Source organism: Acartia tonsa, chromosome 5 (genome assembly GCF_053477335.1).
Source record: "Acartia tonsa isolate MP-2025a chromosome 5, ASM5347733v1, whole genome shotgun sequence".
In the NCBI taxonomy this organism is placed as follows: Eukaryota; Metazoa; Arthropoda; class Copepoda; order Calanoida; family Acartiidae; genus Acartia; species Acartia tonsa.
Genome location: NC_137264.1, coordinates 12,108,259 through 12,126,166, shown reverse-complemented (window position 1 = coordinate 12,126,166; position 17,908 = coordinate 12,108,259). Strand labels below are relative to the sequence as shown.

At 32.6% G+C, this 17,908-nt stretch overlaps 1 protein-coding gene across 1 annotated transcript; it reads right to left on the bottom strand.

The window, feature by feature from the left end:
- Positions 1–318: 318 nt before the first annotated feature.
- Positions 319–8,100, bottom strand: LOC145318753 (sodium/calcium exchanger regulatory protein 1-like). Its single transcript, XM_080160253.1, has 5 exons — positions 7,958–8,100; positions 6,890–6,997; positions 3,348–3,403; positions 2,772–2,876; positions 319–1,694 (listed from the first exon to the last, which is right to left on the bottom strand). The coding sequence occupies exons 1-5, from the start codon at positions 8,064–8,066 to the stop codon at positions 1,542–1,544; spliced, it is 531 nt and encodes a 176-aa protein (XP_080016379.1). The 5' UTR covers positions 8,067–8,100; the 3' UTR covers positions 319–1,541.
- Between the last annotated feature and the right edge of the window lie 9,808 nt (positions 8,101–17,908).

The following is a 17,908-nucleotide window of genomic DNA, read 5'->3' as shown; positions in this document are numbered from 1 at the left end:
TTCCTGTACCAGTAAGGTGCGATTTAAAAAGCGTAGCAGCTCTATATACTCCGTATAGTCTGTTCGTATTTTAAGCAAAGCATCTCCTGTATAAGCATGAGTATCCTGTATATGAAATAAATTTATATACAATTTTAGACTTTTATGAATGTTGTCATCCTTGTTATCTATCCTCTTGATATTAGGTTATCCCATAAACAAATTGCTTATTTGTGGACTAAGTACCCCCCCCCCCCTTCCCGTCTCCCCACCAAACTAAATATTTAGTGAATAATATCAACTAAGCTAAAGCTAAAATAGAATAATCTTAAAACAAAACAGGGTGTTGTCATATTTATTTTTTAAATCAGATCTACAAATTGTAACAGTTGGTAAATTAAAACAAAACAAAAAGTAATCAACAAATCAGATTTTTGAAAATTACAAAGGCATAACATTTTTCTTTTGTTTAACTTTGTACAGTTTGATAATTTTAAAAAAATGAAATGAAAGTCTTAAATATATAGTCACTAGAGTTGGCTCGATATAATTATCTCCCTATTGGCTAGTTTTCTATATGCATATCTATTTCTCAATAAATCTATTTTCCTCACCCGGCATTACTTTCTAAAAGAAAGTAAATATTTAATAATTTAAATGATTTTTAAAAGATTTTTTTAAATTATATTTTTTTCTTTACATTACCATCACCAAAGGGTTAATGATGATGATTACAATTTTAGTTTAATATTTGAACACACAAAATGTCGCCACAATCGAATTCTTTTAAAAAATAGTTTTCTTAAATTTATCATATTATAAATTTAAATTTTCTTTTTTATGATTAGAAATTAAGTACATCAATATAAGGTAAATAGCAACATAAAATGAAAAAAATGAATTTATTTTTATAAAGTAAAATAATGGGTCTTATCGTAATGGGCAATGAGAGTTTATTATGGATTATTGGAGCACTATGAGTTTTAATCATATATTCTTTGGAAAACTTGAGCTCGTTTATAGACATTTATTTCCTATATAGATCTGACATGGATCTTGAAGCAATTAAGCAGGCCGTTTTGTACATGTTAAAAATTGGAAGATTTCATTAAATAAAAGTAATCGCAAATATACTTAGTAAATAAAAATCTAAAGCATGAAAGTTCATAAGAAAATCTTTTGGAGATTACATACTTAATTTTTTTAGAAGATCATAATATAAAACAAACAAATAGAAATAATCTAGATACATACTATAATTCATCCAATAGAAAAACAATGGAAGAACAATACGGTCATACTCTTGGTTAAAATGTACAGATTTTGTTACAAAAGGGCAGTTATTTTTTTCATTTTATTCGGTATAGAGTCAGCTATTAATAGTTGAATTTCTTAGGATGAAGTTAGCTTTGTGGAAATCATATTGTCGAAAAAAATTTATTGTTTGTATTATTGGAATATATAAAACAAAAATATTTGTCCGCTAGAATTTACTTTTTAAGTTTTACGGATTAAGGGGCCAGTTGGACCATCTATATCTGTTATATCTATTCCTGAACAGATTACTCCTCAAGCCTTTCATAAACTCTGAGAGACCTAATGTCTGGCTTGCCATCAATGGTAAGGATGAGGTTCATTGTGTTGCCTCCGTTCACGTACTCTCTCACCTCTCTTCTCACATGTTGGTAGTCACTGTCCGCCTGTGGAGTCTGCACCTACATGAATTTTGCATTTGTAAATCACTCAAAAAAGTAGAAATGGGGAGAGGCGTATGAGACACTTCCCCTTTATTATTTAGGAGATAATAGACCTACGAATATTAACCATTTTAATTGATTTAATGTGATGTGTACTAATTTAATAAACTTATAGCACTGGAAGAGGTGTGAGAAAGTCGATTCCACCCCTCTTATATTAAATTTTATTTTTAAAGAGAAAAGTTTTTTTTAAAATTAAGGTGGCAGGTTCATTTTTTTCTATGGGCGATTTCTTTTAGTTGAATGCTCCTTCCTTTCCAGGACCTAAGAGAAGCTACTTTGTAAAGAAGAACCATATTGGTTGAGTGGTTGACGAGATCCTCTGGTACTCTCAGACAGACAAATAAACAAAAAATATATAACTTCCTACAAGTACAACACAGCAAATAGTTATTTTTTAAACCTTAAAACAAAGCCATGGCTATATTCAAAAGGTTCTCAAGATATGTGTCAATTTGTAACCCTACTAGCCAGTGTTGTGGAGCTGAAGCAGGAAGCCATGGAGCCGCTATATTTTGCTGGAGCCAGAGATGTAATTTTTGTTAAAAAACTGCTCCAGCTCCACACTAGATAAATAAAGAGATTTTTTTAAAATTATAATTTGGTAACTCTGTTTTGTCATGTGCAAATGCCCCTTTTTAGTTTTTCAGTCCATTTTTATCAAAAAATTTAACTTTTAAAACCTTCAAAAATAAAAATAGACGTGGAAAAAAAAATTTGTAGAGTTTTTCTTGATTTTAGGTCGGAGCCAGAGCCAGAGCTGCCATCATCACAGACGGCTCGGCGGAGCTGGAGCCACACCAAATTCAAACAGCCCTGCAACGCTGCAGTACAAGCATCAGTGTTAGCACTGAGCACCAGAGGGGTTAACTTTCATCAGTAGAAGGTCAAAAGGAGTTTCTGTCACTTCAGCTACACATAGATTTTTTAACTATTTATCAATCAAGGTAAGCTGTGTAATTGTACCTAAAAAGTTACAAGATTTGATGGAAGATATCTCATACTATCCTTTGAATAATATATATTTATAGTTACCTTAACAAGTTTGTTTCCTTCAACAGTAGCAACAGTAGTAGTTTTTCTACCCTCAGCTGTGTTTTCTGTCCAAGGTTCACCCAGGATGAAATCAGTGTATGTAGACTAAAACAAATAATTTTTTCATTTGATCAGAAAATTTCTAAGTTCCTAAAAAGTTTGGACAGCTAAAAAAGATTTTTTTAAGGTGTAACTTTAAAATTGTTTTTTTTTGTTATCAAAATGAGTTAATGTTGTAAAAGGATGTTCAAAAAGAGTAGTATTATTGCTATAATATGTGCCTAAGCAAGAAGAGAGGGGACATTGGAATGTAAATTACACCAATGATACCCAAAAGTTTAAAAAGCACATTATTTTATATGTTGACTCATAGTGCTTTCGTTGAATTGTAATTGGCCAATTCAAACTAACAGTGTCCAAACTATTATTGTTTATCATCACTGGGAATGTAGACACATTTATAATTTATTGTCTTATCCCCTAAAATCCCTGGCACCTAGGGTTTTTATCTTATGCAGATATGTTTTATTAAGTAGTGGATTTGATAGAGTATTCTATGATGAGAAAATACTATACCTGGAAAGTTGTAAAGGTATTGAGAGTTACCCTTCCAGTAGAATCCTGTGTAATGTCTAAAAATATAAATCAATCATTAGATTTTTAATTTCATGCATTATGTAAATGTATAATTAATTTGAAATTTAATAAGCACATTGTGGGATAAGAGAAAATATGTAGGTTTGATCAATACAATATGAAGAAGAAAAAACATAAATTGACCTTAAATGATAATTTAAAAAATGTAAAAAACATACATTATGTTTTATCCTCACAAACAAAAGTCAATAAAGATATTTATTTCCAACATTTGCTGTATAAATATTTAATGTATAGATAATCTTTTGTATTTTATGTACATAAAAAGAATAAAGAGAACACAGCACTAAATATTGTTAAATGTTTTTCCAAAGAGAATAACAACAGAATTAGTGTCTTTTATGGGTTTCTATGTGATATATGTCTACCCAACTACCCTAGATAAAAATAGTATGTGTGCAAAAAAGCATGATTTAATTCTAATATCATTTACCCACCCATCCAACTTAATAAAGATGCTTATAGAATAGTTATTTTTCATATCATATTATAGACAACTTCATGTAGATAGTAAAATAAAAATAATATGATACATTACATGATTTTTCAGTATTGCTCAGAACTTGTTTTAATGCAGCCAATATTAATCAGTTTTAAAGCTAGACCGGAAAAAATATTTCATTTACTTTTAAACATAGATATGCATAGAAAAGCTGCTTACCAAAACAACCTTAAGAAATGTTTCATCTGTGCCCTTACCTAATATACTACATAAATGTTTTTGCAAACCAATGGTATTTGCAATTCCAGAGAATTTATTTGCAAACTTAGCTCGTAAGTAATTTCTATCTCTCTGTAAAAGTGCACTTTAGATTCAATATTCATTATAATAGACTAGAAATAGAAGACATTAGGACTAAGTAGATTTTTTCTTTTCTTTCAAGTTTCTCTATATCCAATACTAACAATTTTAAATCTTTACTCTGAAATTTTATTATAAATTTTCAAATTTGTTATTTTTTGCACTAAAGTTCATTGTTTCAAATATCAAGAATATTTTTTTTGCTTTAGGAAACAAGTGCAAATGAGTTAACTTACTAGTCACATATAACTATTATGCTGGATGTTTGTGTTCTCCATAGAGACATTGAAAGGATTGGGGGGGGGGGGGGGGGATACATGTAAGTTTTTGAAATACATCAGATTACCCCCACCCTGAAACCTTTGAAATCCCTAATTTTACCAAAACGCCCCCCCCCCAAAAAAAAAAAATAATAATAAGGTTGGACGTCCTTGACAAATGGGATAAAAATGTTGGTGTTTTACATGTAAAATAGTAGGAGGGAGGGAATGTTGTGTGGTTATTTGTAACTAATTAAGCAATCACGAAAACTATTCTTTTAATAAGGTCTACTGTACTAGGTCTATTACTTAAAGAACGATATGAAATATCTGAAAAGTTGTATGAAATATTTGTGGATATTTTTATGCAAAAACTGTCACATTTAAGAGACAAATAAATGAAAAATAAACCGATTAACATAAATGATATCTTTACTTCAAAGAAAATGCACCCCATACAAGTTTAGTATTTAAATTGTGTTATATTTTTGTTCCTTTTCTTATCATATTTTATTTTTTAGCTTTAATTATTAAGGAGTTATCTTATATAAAAGTAGCAGGATCTGTGCTGTCTATCTGTCTCTACCAGAAGATCTAGCTGACCGCTGAACCAATATGGTTCTCCTTTACAGTGTAGATTCTCATAGGTACTGGGGAAGTTCATAAGTATTTTGAGGGAGGGTTACACTACCCTTCAAAGAGAAATCGCCCCTAGAAAAATATTACCCCTCAAAATAGTTTTTTACTTTAAAAAAAAAAAAATTTAAGTAAAGTGGGTGGGGGCTTTGACTTCCCCGCCCCCGAAACCTCAAGTGCCGCTGACAGAAAACTTATCTTTAAGTCCTATTTAATCCAAACAATAAATATTTTAATAGGATTAAAATTAAATTGTAGTGAATTGCTAAATCTTATTTTGAGATAAGAAAGTTTTCAAATGTCATGATATTATTAATTTTATCAAAATATGATAATATATCCAGGGAGGGAGGTGACACTGGACAATAAATTACACTGGAACCCAAAGTTTTATAGCTAAGTTATCTTATTCGTTGGTTAAACTAATTGGGATACTTTTATTGAATTTTGGTTTCTTGGTTTCAAACTCCTAGCTTTCAAACTTTTCAACCTATAATCTACAGAACGGGTAATTTTGTTTAACATTATTGGAAAGCATATCAATTTATCGTCCATTGTCTTATCTCTTAAGATCCCTGTAATATCTATAATACAAAGTAGAACGATGTCTGTCTGTCCGTCTGTCCGTCTGTCTGTCTGTCTGTCTGTCCCTTAAGATCTCAATAACCACTGAACCGATGGGATTCTACTCTTCAGGGTAAATACCTATTGGTCCTGTGGTGGTTTTAAGCTATTTTCTTGGGGGGTGGGACACCCCCAACCCCCCAAAAACAAAAAAAAATCGCCCCCCCCCCATTTTTTTTTTGCTTAAGATTTCCTTGGTCCTTTCACGAATTTCGCCTTAATTTTTTTTATCACCTCTTGGGGCAAAGCCCCTAAAGGCTAGGGGCGTAGCCACTAGTATCAGAGATAGGACTATGTATGATGAATTATGGTAAACAAAACTCCTTGTTTGGGAAAACTGGTGAATTATATAAAACTAGCGGCTACGTTCCTAGAGGGCTCTAGGCAGCGTTTCGAAGCCGTTTGATTTTAATGCGGCTCCGGCCTAAAATCAAGAAAAACTCGACATATTTTTTTCCCCATATAAAACTATTTTTTATTTTTTACTTTTGAAGGTTTTAAAAGTTAAATTTTTGAACGTCAGAACGTTTCAACCTCTAATTCTACAGAAAGGGTAAGTTTGTGTAACATTGGGTATGTACATAAATTTATCGGCCATTGTCTTATCCCTTTAAATCCCTGCCTAATACAAAAACCATGTACTGTACACAAAAACTAAAATAATTTACTCAATAGTATTTGCTTATATAAACAGATTAAATATATGATAGTGCGTATATAAGGTTTACAAGGATGACAACATACACTAAAAGCAAAGCTCAAAACTAGATAAAAGAGATTTTATTTTAGATACTAGAAATAGAAATGGACGATTTCCCTTAAAGCTCCTAGTATATCGCAGAACCCCCCCCCCCCCCTCTAAATTTTTGAGAGGGGGAGGTAGTAGTTTATAGTGTGTTAATCTTGTACCTTAGGTTAGGATACAAAGGGTACAGGTTAACCCTTATAAGGTTAACTTTAGCAAAAAATTAAAGTGTTCCCCTTACTTTCAGTTTATTTCTAAAAATCATATGGGGGGGGGGGGGGGGCTTGGCATTTTGAAGGCAAAATAACAGTAAAATAATCTTCAAAAAATAAAACTTAGAATCTATTTTTATACATAAAGAAAACGTAGCTGGGCTACTCTATAATTCACTAACCTTGTTTAGGATAGAGGGTGCAGGCTATTGACCGCTTGAACCAGCCCACCCCAATCTCGGTCATGTAGTCGGTGAATCCCTCGCTGGTTGTTAGCTGGAATTTACCCTAGCGACCAGTTGATACTTAATTTTGAGTGGTAACAAGAAATACTTAGTTTTAATAACTAATTATCAGTGAAGCTACGCTATAATTCTCTTTGACCGACCGTCCGTCCGTAACGCTATAGGATTTTCTCAGTTGATATTGAAGAGGGTAGAAATTTATATTAGATTCACTGAACCAATAAATATCCAGAGCTGGATCTTTAAATGTGTAGACGTTGCTGTTGCCTGCTGCCAGAGGTACAGCCACTAACCTAATAGCGATCTTTAAATTAAATTGGCTACGCGTAAAATTAGACATAATAATTTTATTTCTTTGATAAAAATGATTTATTTTTTGGATGGGCCATAGCAGATTTTTGAGATCCATATTTCTAGGATAGCTGGCATTGCACTGCTGTAAAATCTTTTTAAAATCCATGTTTTATAAGCAGCACTGGCAGTGGCGACGTCTACGGTCATATAAAAAATAATAACATTGTCCATAATGAGCGCAGCAACAAACACAATTATAGATGAGATGCGCTAAGCAAATTTTTAAAATTACTTGAGTAAACCGAAAGCTTAATAATTAATTTACTAAATCTACCAATTAACTTTTCAATCTATTATAATTAGTTTAAATTTTGAATATCTTTTAATTAGACATAAACGTTCTGAAACGTAAAGATCCATAAAAATCATAGTTCTCAGGGGATAAGACAGTGGACGACATATTGATGTACATACCCAATTATTACAACAAAATTACCTCTTCTATAGATTAAAATTATTGGTCGAAAAGTTTGGACACTACTAGTTGGAAACAACCAATCTATAGTAAATAAAAGTACCCAAAGTTTTTAATTCAACGTAAGAAAGAGCATGTTTGGTCAACTTTGGGTACTAACATAACAAATTTCAAAAGAAAGAAATAAAAAAAAACAATAATAAAAAAGCAAAAAAACTATTTAAGTATCAATTCCTGCATAAAATCCGGCAGCCGATCACTGGCCGCTCCCAAAGTTGCTGGTGCCTGCACGGCCAGGGCCGCAGCCGCTACAAACACCAAGCTGCGCTGCAGAGACATGTTCATTCTTCAAGATCTGATAAACGACTGAGTTAAAACATGTTGGTTACATCCGGATTAGACTTTTTTTTAAAGCGAAGCTTATCTGTAATTAAAAGCGTAACTTTTCTGTTATTATGGTTTGTCCGTCAGTACGTACGTTCGTTATTAAGTTCGAAACGAATAGCTCATACCGTTAATTTTGGTATGTTATAATTGTCAAATCAATTTAAAACTTTGCATTATTTTTAACTTTGATATAATTATCCTATTCATCCGATTTTAGGAATAATGATTCCTATTACAACAAGGTACTTGTTTAGACTTAGCAAATTCAATTATGCTTAATATATTTTCATAATCTAATTCTACAAGTGTTGATAATCGGCTGTCCTACTTTCCAAGATTAAAGCTTCGCTTTATTAGATGTTGTCATTCTTGTTTTTAATCTGAAAAGAAAACCAGATTTGAAATGAGATAACAGATATAGATAGATAGACAGCCATTCAATGCTAGGATTTTTTTTGAAAGCATAATTTTTAGGGAGAGAGGGGACTTTGGACTGTAAATCAAACTAGTACTCAAAGTTTTAACCAATTTGCTTTTTCGTTGGCTTAAAAATTTTGGGTTCTTTAATTGAATTTTATTCTAAACTAACAGTGTCTAAAGTTTTCAACGATTAATGGGGTAATTATGATTATCATCATCGGGTATTTATTTAATTTATCGTCCGTTGTCTTATCCCTTTAGAACAGATAGATAGCAATGCAAGGATAACTTTTAAAGGCTTAAAATATTGGAAGGCAGGTGACTGTAAATAATATTGGAACCAAAAGTTTTCATATTTCTTTCGTTGTTGTTAAAATTTCCATTAAATTTTTATTGGTTCCTTAAAAATAGGAGTGGTAATTTTGTTTATCATTATTAGGGATGTGCATTTATTTATGTCCATTGTCCTTCTAGATCCCTGATAATATTGCATGGATATTATTGGTATAGGTCAATGCAAGATTTTTATTGTTTTAATTAATTAAGCACTAGCGGCTATACTCCTAGAGGCCTAGATTTTTTTATCAGTAGGATGGATGGTGTTACCCTCTCCCAAAATAGTCATAAACCTTCCCAGGACCTTTGAGTAGCTACACTGCACTGTAAGGAAAAATATAGGTTCAGCGGTTCGTTACAGACAGACTGACATCATGTTTCTTTTATATTTAAGGAAAAATAGTTCCTTTAAATATTAACTAGCGACTACGCCCCCTAGAGGCCTCTAGTGGTACTTGAGGAGAGGAGAGTCAAATTTTATAAACCAATTTATTATTTTAGATTTTAAAAAATTGTGGGGTTGAATTTTTTTTGCGGGGGGTGGGGGTTGCCCCCCCATTTTTTATTTTAGTTTTTTAAAATGAAAAAAAAATTTTAATTTAAAAAAAAACATTTAATTTTAAAAAAAAATTTGGGGGTTGGGAATTTTTTTCTAGGGGCGATTTATCTTGGGAGGGTGGTGGTACCCTCCCACAAATTAGTTATAAACCTTACAAACACACAGACAAACAGACATCCTGTTACTTTAGTATAAGGCTTAATCTTCAATTTACTTAACCCTATTTTTCTAATTTTAGAAACTTTCTTGATACCCGTAAAAAATTGTATATCACAACGATTAAATAAAGCAAGTTTTCTATAAGGATTTTTTGGGTCATGGAAAGAAAACAAAGTTGCGGGTTTCGTCGCATTTTCACAGTAGGGTTAGAGCCCCCCACAGGGGCTAGAAACAGGAGAAAAGCTACTGTGAAAATGCGACGAAACCCGAAACTTCGTCTTTCCATGATCCGGATTTTTTATTGTTGTTATGCGTTTGGGCAAACTTTACTTTCTTCTTGGGGTACTTTCAGGGATCTTAAGGGATAAGACAATGGACGATAAATTGATGTAAATCCCACGGCGGGAGTGGACCTTTGGGCTTTTTATTGCTCTAGTCCCCATAGTCTTATAATAACATTTTCTTATTCGTTGGCTTAACAAACTTGGGGACTTTTATTAAATATGATTGGTTGGTTAATTTAGTTGAGTTTTGCAACCACTAACTGTAATCTACAGATGGGGTAATTTTATGTATCATTTTTGGGGAATACACCCCCACCAATGATAATAAACAAGAATAGATTGAAATAGTTAGTTGAAACATTTGGACGCTAATAGTTTATAAAACCTTTTAGCGTAATTAACAGCCCAATGTCCCCTTTCTCCCTGGGTACTTTCCGTAAAAATAATACAAGTAATATTGATTTAATAGATAATATATCAAATTTAGCACATCTATAATATTAAATTTTTATTTACACTTTATTTTACACTTTGAATGTTTATCTATAATACAAAGTAGAATAATGTCTTTCCGTCTATCTGTCCGTCCGTCCGTCTCTTAAGATCTCGGTAACCACTGAACCGATTGGATTATACTCTTCAGGGAATATACCTACTGGTCCTGTGGTGGTTTAAGGCTATTTTATTGGGGGGTGGGACACCCCTAATCCCCCCAAAACCCAAAAAATACCCCCAAATTTTTTTTATAGAATTTTTTTTGCATATATTTTGCAAATTCGCGAAAATTGGTGATTCATTCGCAATTTTTTTTAAATTTCCTCTTGGGGCATAGCCCCTAGAGGCTAGGGGCGAAGATGCGATTTTGGGTATTCTAGATTCCCTACTTTGTACTTTTAAACTTGGTTATAGAACAAGGATGACAACATCCATTAAGCAAAGCTCTGAAACTGTATGACAAACGAACATTAACAATTGTATAGGTTGTCAGAACTGATTAACCAAAATATTAATGCATAAGTCTAAACAAAATTGTAAGTGAATTTGTTACAAAACTTCTTAAATACGGGATACTGTTTAAGGACATACTTATGCTTCGCTTAGAACATTGTACCCTGTGGTAATAGGAATCAGTATTATAAAAATCATACGGACGGACCGACCCTCATTATAGAAAAACTTTTGTGTATATTTCAGTAGAAAAGGTAAAAAAACTTAATAAAAATGCAGCTTGAACCAACAACGAAATTAATTAAAAAAAAAAATCACGAACCTACATATGATTTTCAGTTTTGTTGTGGGGCAACATAATGTAGAATTGGCAACCTTTTATCTGCCCCCAAAGTATAATTTTAGATTTATTTCGCTTGTTGGCTATACCTTATAATTCATGATTAAAATTTGATTCATAATTCAACTAATAACTATTTCATACCATCACTAAACAAACAGACATATCCTTGTTGTAGAGTAGCTGCGCTGCTAAAAATTGGCATGCAAACATTTATTTTGTATGCTGAAGGTTTTCTCTTGAATAAATAGACCTATTACCCCTAGATGGACTGTCAGACACAAATATTTTGTATGCTGAAGGTTTTCTCTTGGATAAATAGACCTATTACCCCTAGATGGACTGTCAGACACAAATATTTTGTATGCTGAAGGTTTTCTCTTGGATAAATAGACCTATTACCCATAGATGGACTGTCAGACACAAATATTTTGTATGCTGAATGTTTTCTCTTGGATAAATAGACCTATTACCCATAGATGGACTGTCAGACACAAATATTTTGTATGCTGAAGGTTTTCTCTTGGATAAATAGATCTATTACTCCTAGATGGACTGTCAGATACAAATATCTTGTATGCTGAAGGTTTTATCTTGGATAAATAGATCTATTACCCCTAGATGGACTGTCAAACACAATTATTTTGTATGCTGAAGGTTTTATCTTGGATAAATAGATCTATTACCCCTAGATGGACTGTCAAACACAATAATCCCATCAACATTTCAAGCTCCCCCACTTTCTTCCTATTAGTCCGATGTACTGATTAGGGGTCTGTGAGCTTGGCTCAACATGTAGCGCATCCGCTCGTCGTCGGGAAGGTGATAGGTTTGAATCTCAACTAGACTCTGCGTTATGGTTCCTACTGCTGCCATGTTAGGTGCGCGACATAGATAGTTATAGTAGGGGGAATGTCTTGGCCCTTGAACAGGCGCAACTCATTACCATGAACAGTTAGGACTTCTCAGACAAAGGTCGTGCAATCAAAGGGTTGGTCGCTGTTCGATGTTACTTAACCTAATATCCTTGGGTGTTAGAGTATCGCATCCCATTACACGCGGATGATGCTCTGGATTCTCTAGATGATCACCTAAAAATGGAAGGAGAATCCCGCCCTTACGAGATAAGGTACTGATTATGGATCTACACCTCCTATATTTATTGTTGGATGCAGTTCCAGGTATAATGAAAAGTAAACATTGCCATAGCTTCAAAACACACACAAACAACCCCCCACACAAACGCACCCACCCACATACACACACACACACCAACTTACACAAACAGCTTAAATTTTCAGTTCCTATGACATATCAGTTGTAGAATAGTATATACATTGTTTTGTCCGTCGTGGATACGGAAAGTGTCATATGTGACGTCATAAAAATACGTCTAAAAAGGAAGGATGAGAGGATAAGTTGGAAAGGAAACGCCTAAAAAAGAGATGGAATTAGGAGTATTTTTATGACGTCACACATGCCACTTTCTGCAACTCCTAAACCGTCTGACTGTCAAACGGCATAAACCTTATTTTAAAAGTTTTCGATTTACTTTGAGTTTTGAATATTCTTTCTCTTTCTTTGTTATGACAATTGAACATCTGACCTATAACCTACTTTAACCGTTTGTTCATACAGTGTGTTTTTTTTATGAGAACTTTTTTGAAAGCAATTTTACCCCACTTATAGTTATCAGAATTTAATGATTAATGGCTTATTTTCTTCGTTTTTTAATGCAATTAATAGAACAACAAAGCAATATTTTTGGTTTTATTTAAAAAGTACAGTAAAATCTAAAATTCAAAACTGAGGTGTCAACATCTAAAAATGGTTTTAGTGCATTTTTCTTATGCTCAAATATTCAACCTTTTGCAAGAATTGCTGCTAAAATGAGATATAGAGCTAAAAATGTATACAGATACTATTAGGGACATGTACTAGAACATATCAAAGTTTGAATGTCTTATCTGAACCAAGGAGGGAGTACTGGCCCCCCAAAGTCGACTACAGAAAATCCATTTTTTTTTCTTGAAAAGGGTAGAAGATTTAGGCATAAGAAAAATGCGCTAAAACCATTTAATTTTTAATTTAATTGTTCTGTTAATTGCATTAAAAAACGAAGAAAATAAGCCATTAATCATTAAATTCTGATAACTATAAGTGGGGTAAAATTGCTTTTTTAAAAGTTCTCATAAAAAAAACACACTGTATTATGATTTCTGTTCTTCGCTTTTTTATGGATGTTGTCATCCTTGTTTGTGCTCTTTATCGACATTATGTATGTTTCTAAACAAGAATTGCAACCTTAAAAAGCGAAGCTCTTATATGATAGAACAAACGAACATTAACTGTTATAGATTGTCAGAACTGAATAAGCAAAATATTAATATATAAGTTTTGACAAAATTGTACGTAAATTTGTTGCATAGTTGTTAAATACATAATACTTTTTAATGTAAATTAGATAATAATGTCACACAAAAACGATTACAGAGTTGCTAAGCTTTTTAAATCATACCTAACTGCTATAGGAATCATCATGCAAAGTTTAAAATCAAGAAGACAATTTTAACATGTCCAAATTAACTACAGAGGTAAAGAGCTAACCGTTACGGATGGACCGACCAAGAATAGAAAAGATTCGCTTTCAAAAATCAATAAATCCAATATTTGCCGTGATAGAGCTATACTGTGCTTTCCCAAAAAGTGCCTATCGAACACTCACCCCCACCATTAGAGTATGCTTTTGAGTGCCTTTTGAGTTTTATCAAATTTACTTACAATTTTGTTTCGACTTTTAAAAGTGTTAATGTTCGTTTGTCCTACCGTTTCAGAGCTCTGCTTTTATGGATGTTTTTACCTTTTTATATCAAGATCGAAACAATGTATCAAACTAAAACGTTCCTTATTTTCTAAAAGTAAGCATAGAATTTAATTTTAGTCTTTTAAAAACAATTTTTTTTGGGGGGGTGAGGTAGGATAATTTTTTCTATTGGCGATTTCTCCCCCAAATAATTTATAAACCTCTCCAAGACCCATGAGAAGCAACTCTGTAAAGGAGAAACATATCAATTCAGCAGTTAGCGAGATTCTTAATTACACACAGATAGACATCCTGTTACTTTTATATAAGGATAACACGACACTGATCTCAAAATAAAAAGAAGATAATACGTCCCTGACCCTCAAGCTGCAGGGATATAAAGGGATAAGACAATGGCCGATAACTTGATGTAAAACCCGAATGATGATACACAAAATTATCCCTTCTGTAGATTACAATAAGTGGTTTAAACGTTTAAACACTTAACTTAATGAACCAACCATTAAAATTTCAATTAACGTCCCAAAAGTTTTTAAGCCAATGAAATAGAAAACGTTATTATAAAACTTTGGGGATTGATGTAATAAGTAGCCCATTGTCCCCTCCCTCCCTGGCTCTCAACCTGTCACATACCACTTTTTCATTATAAATATTTGATCAACTAAACTTTGTAAAAACATTTTAGAGCAAAAAATTTAATAATAAATTTTCTCCTCTTCATGAACTCTTGTATAAGTTTCATTTTTTATAAGCGAAGCTATATTATAATAAGGGTTGGTCCGTACGTCCATCAGTCTGTAAAGGATTGGTACGATTTAGAAAGCATAGTAACTCTATAACCGATACCAGAAAATCTGTAGTTCAATTAAAACTTGCTGATATTTTTACTTTTTAGACTAAATATTTTGTAAGATATAATTATCCTATTCATCTTATTTTAAGAATAATGATTCTTGGGACAACTTAGTACAACGTTAAAAGCGAAGCATCTCTAAAAAATAGTCCTAAAACAGTATCCTTTATTTAAGCAGTTTTGTAATTCTGTTTTTAATTTCATTGAGACATACATAATCATTTACTTTAACATATACTAGTTACCTTACCCCTAGAATCAAGGGGAAGGGGGTCAGGAAAATAGCCTAAAACCACCAAAAGAAGTTATAAAGCCTATCCGAAAAGCATTATTAATTCGTACTACCAGTTTCCAAGATCTTAAGCTTCAGACAAAAAACTTTACTACTTAATTATATTATAGGATACCGCTTATTTAGTTCTGACACAAGTTTAAATGTTCGTTTGTCCAACCGTTTCAGAGCTTTACTTTATAGATGATGCCATCCTTGATTTTTATTTCTATTAGCTTTTATTTTTGCCTTATTCCTTTTTTTCAGATATTTAATTTAATTAGACCATTGGACCATAAAAATTATACAGCGGGATCTTAAGGATAAGACAATAGGTGCTAAATTAATAAACATCCCTGATAATGTTGATCAAAATTACACCTTCTTTAAAATTATTGGTTTAAAAGTTTGGACACTTCTAGTCTCGAAACAACCAATTAAATAAAATATTATTTAGCAAACTATGATATAACTAACCCACAAAATTTTGTTTATCTTACATGGGGATGTACATCAATCTATTTTCCATTGTCTTATCCCTTAAGATCCCTGACTAATAAATCATAAAAGTTATACAGGATGGACTGTTATTACAGTGGTACCCAAAGTTTTATAACCATGTTAAATTATTCGTTTGCTCTATAACTTTGGGTAACTTTATTAAATCTTATTCTAATTTTTAGTTCCAAACTATGACTGTCAAAACTAATCTACAGAAGTGATAATTTTGTTAAACTTTATTGGGGATTTATATCAATTTATCGTCCATTGTCTTATCCCTTAAGATCCCTGAGACGAATGGATCATAAAACTTTTACAGGAGAGAATGTAAATTACACTACCCAAAGTTTTATAAACACATTTTCATATTCGTTGGCTAAAAAACTTTTGGCACTTTTATTAAATTTCCATTGATTGAATCCTAACTAATCTAATTTGTTTCTTTTCAATGGGGGTGAACATCAATTTATCGTCCATTGTCTTATCCCTCAAGATCCCTAACATATGGATCATAAAAGTTATACATGTTTTATAATCGCGTTATCTTAATCATTGGCTAAAAACTTTGGGTACCTGCATTGAATTTTGATTCTTTGGGTGCAAACTAATCTACAGAAGGGATAATTTTGGTTATCTTAAATGGGGATGTACATCAATTTATTGTCCATTGTATTATCCCTTAAGATCCCTGACCAATGCAGCATAAAAGAAACTGTAAATTACGATGGTACCCAAAGTTTTAAAACCACGTTATCTTATTAGTTGGCTAAAAAACATTGGGTACTCTTATTAAATTTTCATTGATTGGATCCAAACTAATCTAATTTGTTTCTTTTCAATGGGGATGTACATCAATTTATCGTCCATTGTCTTATCCCTTCGGATCCCTGACCAACCAATGGACCATAAAAGTTTAACACAAGAAAACAAGAGAGAGGTAAAAAGTGAACAGACACTTTTTACGGCAAAACAAAAGGACAGTCCATGTGTTGGACTTTTGATGTTTAAAGGGAGGAAGGGGACTTTGAGCTTTTTATTACACTAGCCCCCAAAGTTTTATAATAACGTTTTCTTATTTGTTGGCTTAACAACTTAAGCGACTTTTATTAAATTTTGATTGGTTGGTTCATTAGGTTTACTCTCAAAATGCACAAAATTAACCCTTCTGTACATTACAATTTGTGGTTGAACTCTTTGAGCACCAACTTAATGAACCAAACAATTTAAATTGACTAAAAGTCCCCATAGTTAAGCTTCAAACAAGAAAACGTTATTACAAAACTTTGGGTACTAGTGTAATGAACAGCTTAATGTCCCCTCCCTGCCTCCCACAAGTCATAACCAAACTTGGGATTCTGGCAGCCACAGAAGTCTTGATGGCCCATCCAGGTAAACACCAAAAATCAATGGTGAAATGTTATCACTCTTAGTGTTTAAATTCCAAGCCAAAGGAAGTCATAGGACATCATATATCAAGAAAAACAAAGCAAAAGAGTTTACCTTTAATCTTTATACAGATTGAAGTAAATGGGGGAAAAAGGCGATATTGAAAGAAAAAGAAAGGATGCGAGAAAAATGGATAAACAAAAATAACCAATACAATTAGGTCAGGGATTTGAAGGGATACGACAATGGCCGATAAATTGATGTTCATCCTCAACACAAAATTACCCCATCTGTAATTACAATTAGTGGTTGAAACGTTTGAACAATCACCTAAATGAACTAACCATATACCATAAATAAATATCCCAAAACTTGTTAAGCCAACGAATAAGTAAACGTTATTATAAAACTTTGGGGACTAGTGTAATAAAAAGCCCAATGTCCCATCCCTCACTTCAATTAGGTATAATCAAAGTGACATAAAATATGGTGAGTTGCCGGTTTGACAGACAGACAGATAAGGATCATTTACAGAAAGGCTTCGCTTTCTATAATACATAGTAGCTTGATGTCAGTCTGTCCATCTGTCCCTTAAGATCTCAGTAACCACTGAACCGATTGGATTCTACTCTTCAGGGTATATACCTTTTGGTCCTGTGGTGGTTTTAAGCTATTCACCCCCAAAAACAAAAAAATCCTCCCCCCCCCCCATTTTTGTTTATGGGGATGTTAGTTCACCAATGAAAATTAAAAAAGTACCAAAATATTTCTAACCAACAAATAAAAAAGCGTGTTTGTAAAACTTTGGGTACCAGTATAATTTACAGTCCACTGTCCACTCCCTACCTTGCTTGAAACAGTAATAAAGGGTGTTTAAAAAAAAACCAATCGCTCAAAATTTGAACCACCATAAGTACTT

What these genes read in the sequence shown, in the direction of transcription:
- LOC145318753 (XM_080160253.1), bottom strand. Translation starts at nt 8,066, where the DNA reads ATGAACATGTCTCTGCAGCGCAGCTTGGTGTTTGTAGCGGCTGCGGCC. An exon ending in ATACCTTTACAACTTTCCAG is followed by an intron (nt 2,877 to 3,347) that starts GTATAGTATTTT and finishes TATTTGTTTTAG; the next exon opens with TCTACATACACTGATTTCAT. An exon ending in AAGGAAACAAACTTGTTAAG is followed by an intron (nt 1,695 to 2,771) that starts GTAACTATAAAT and finishes AAATTCATGTAG; the next exon opens with GTGCAGACTCCACAGGCGGA.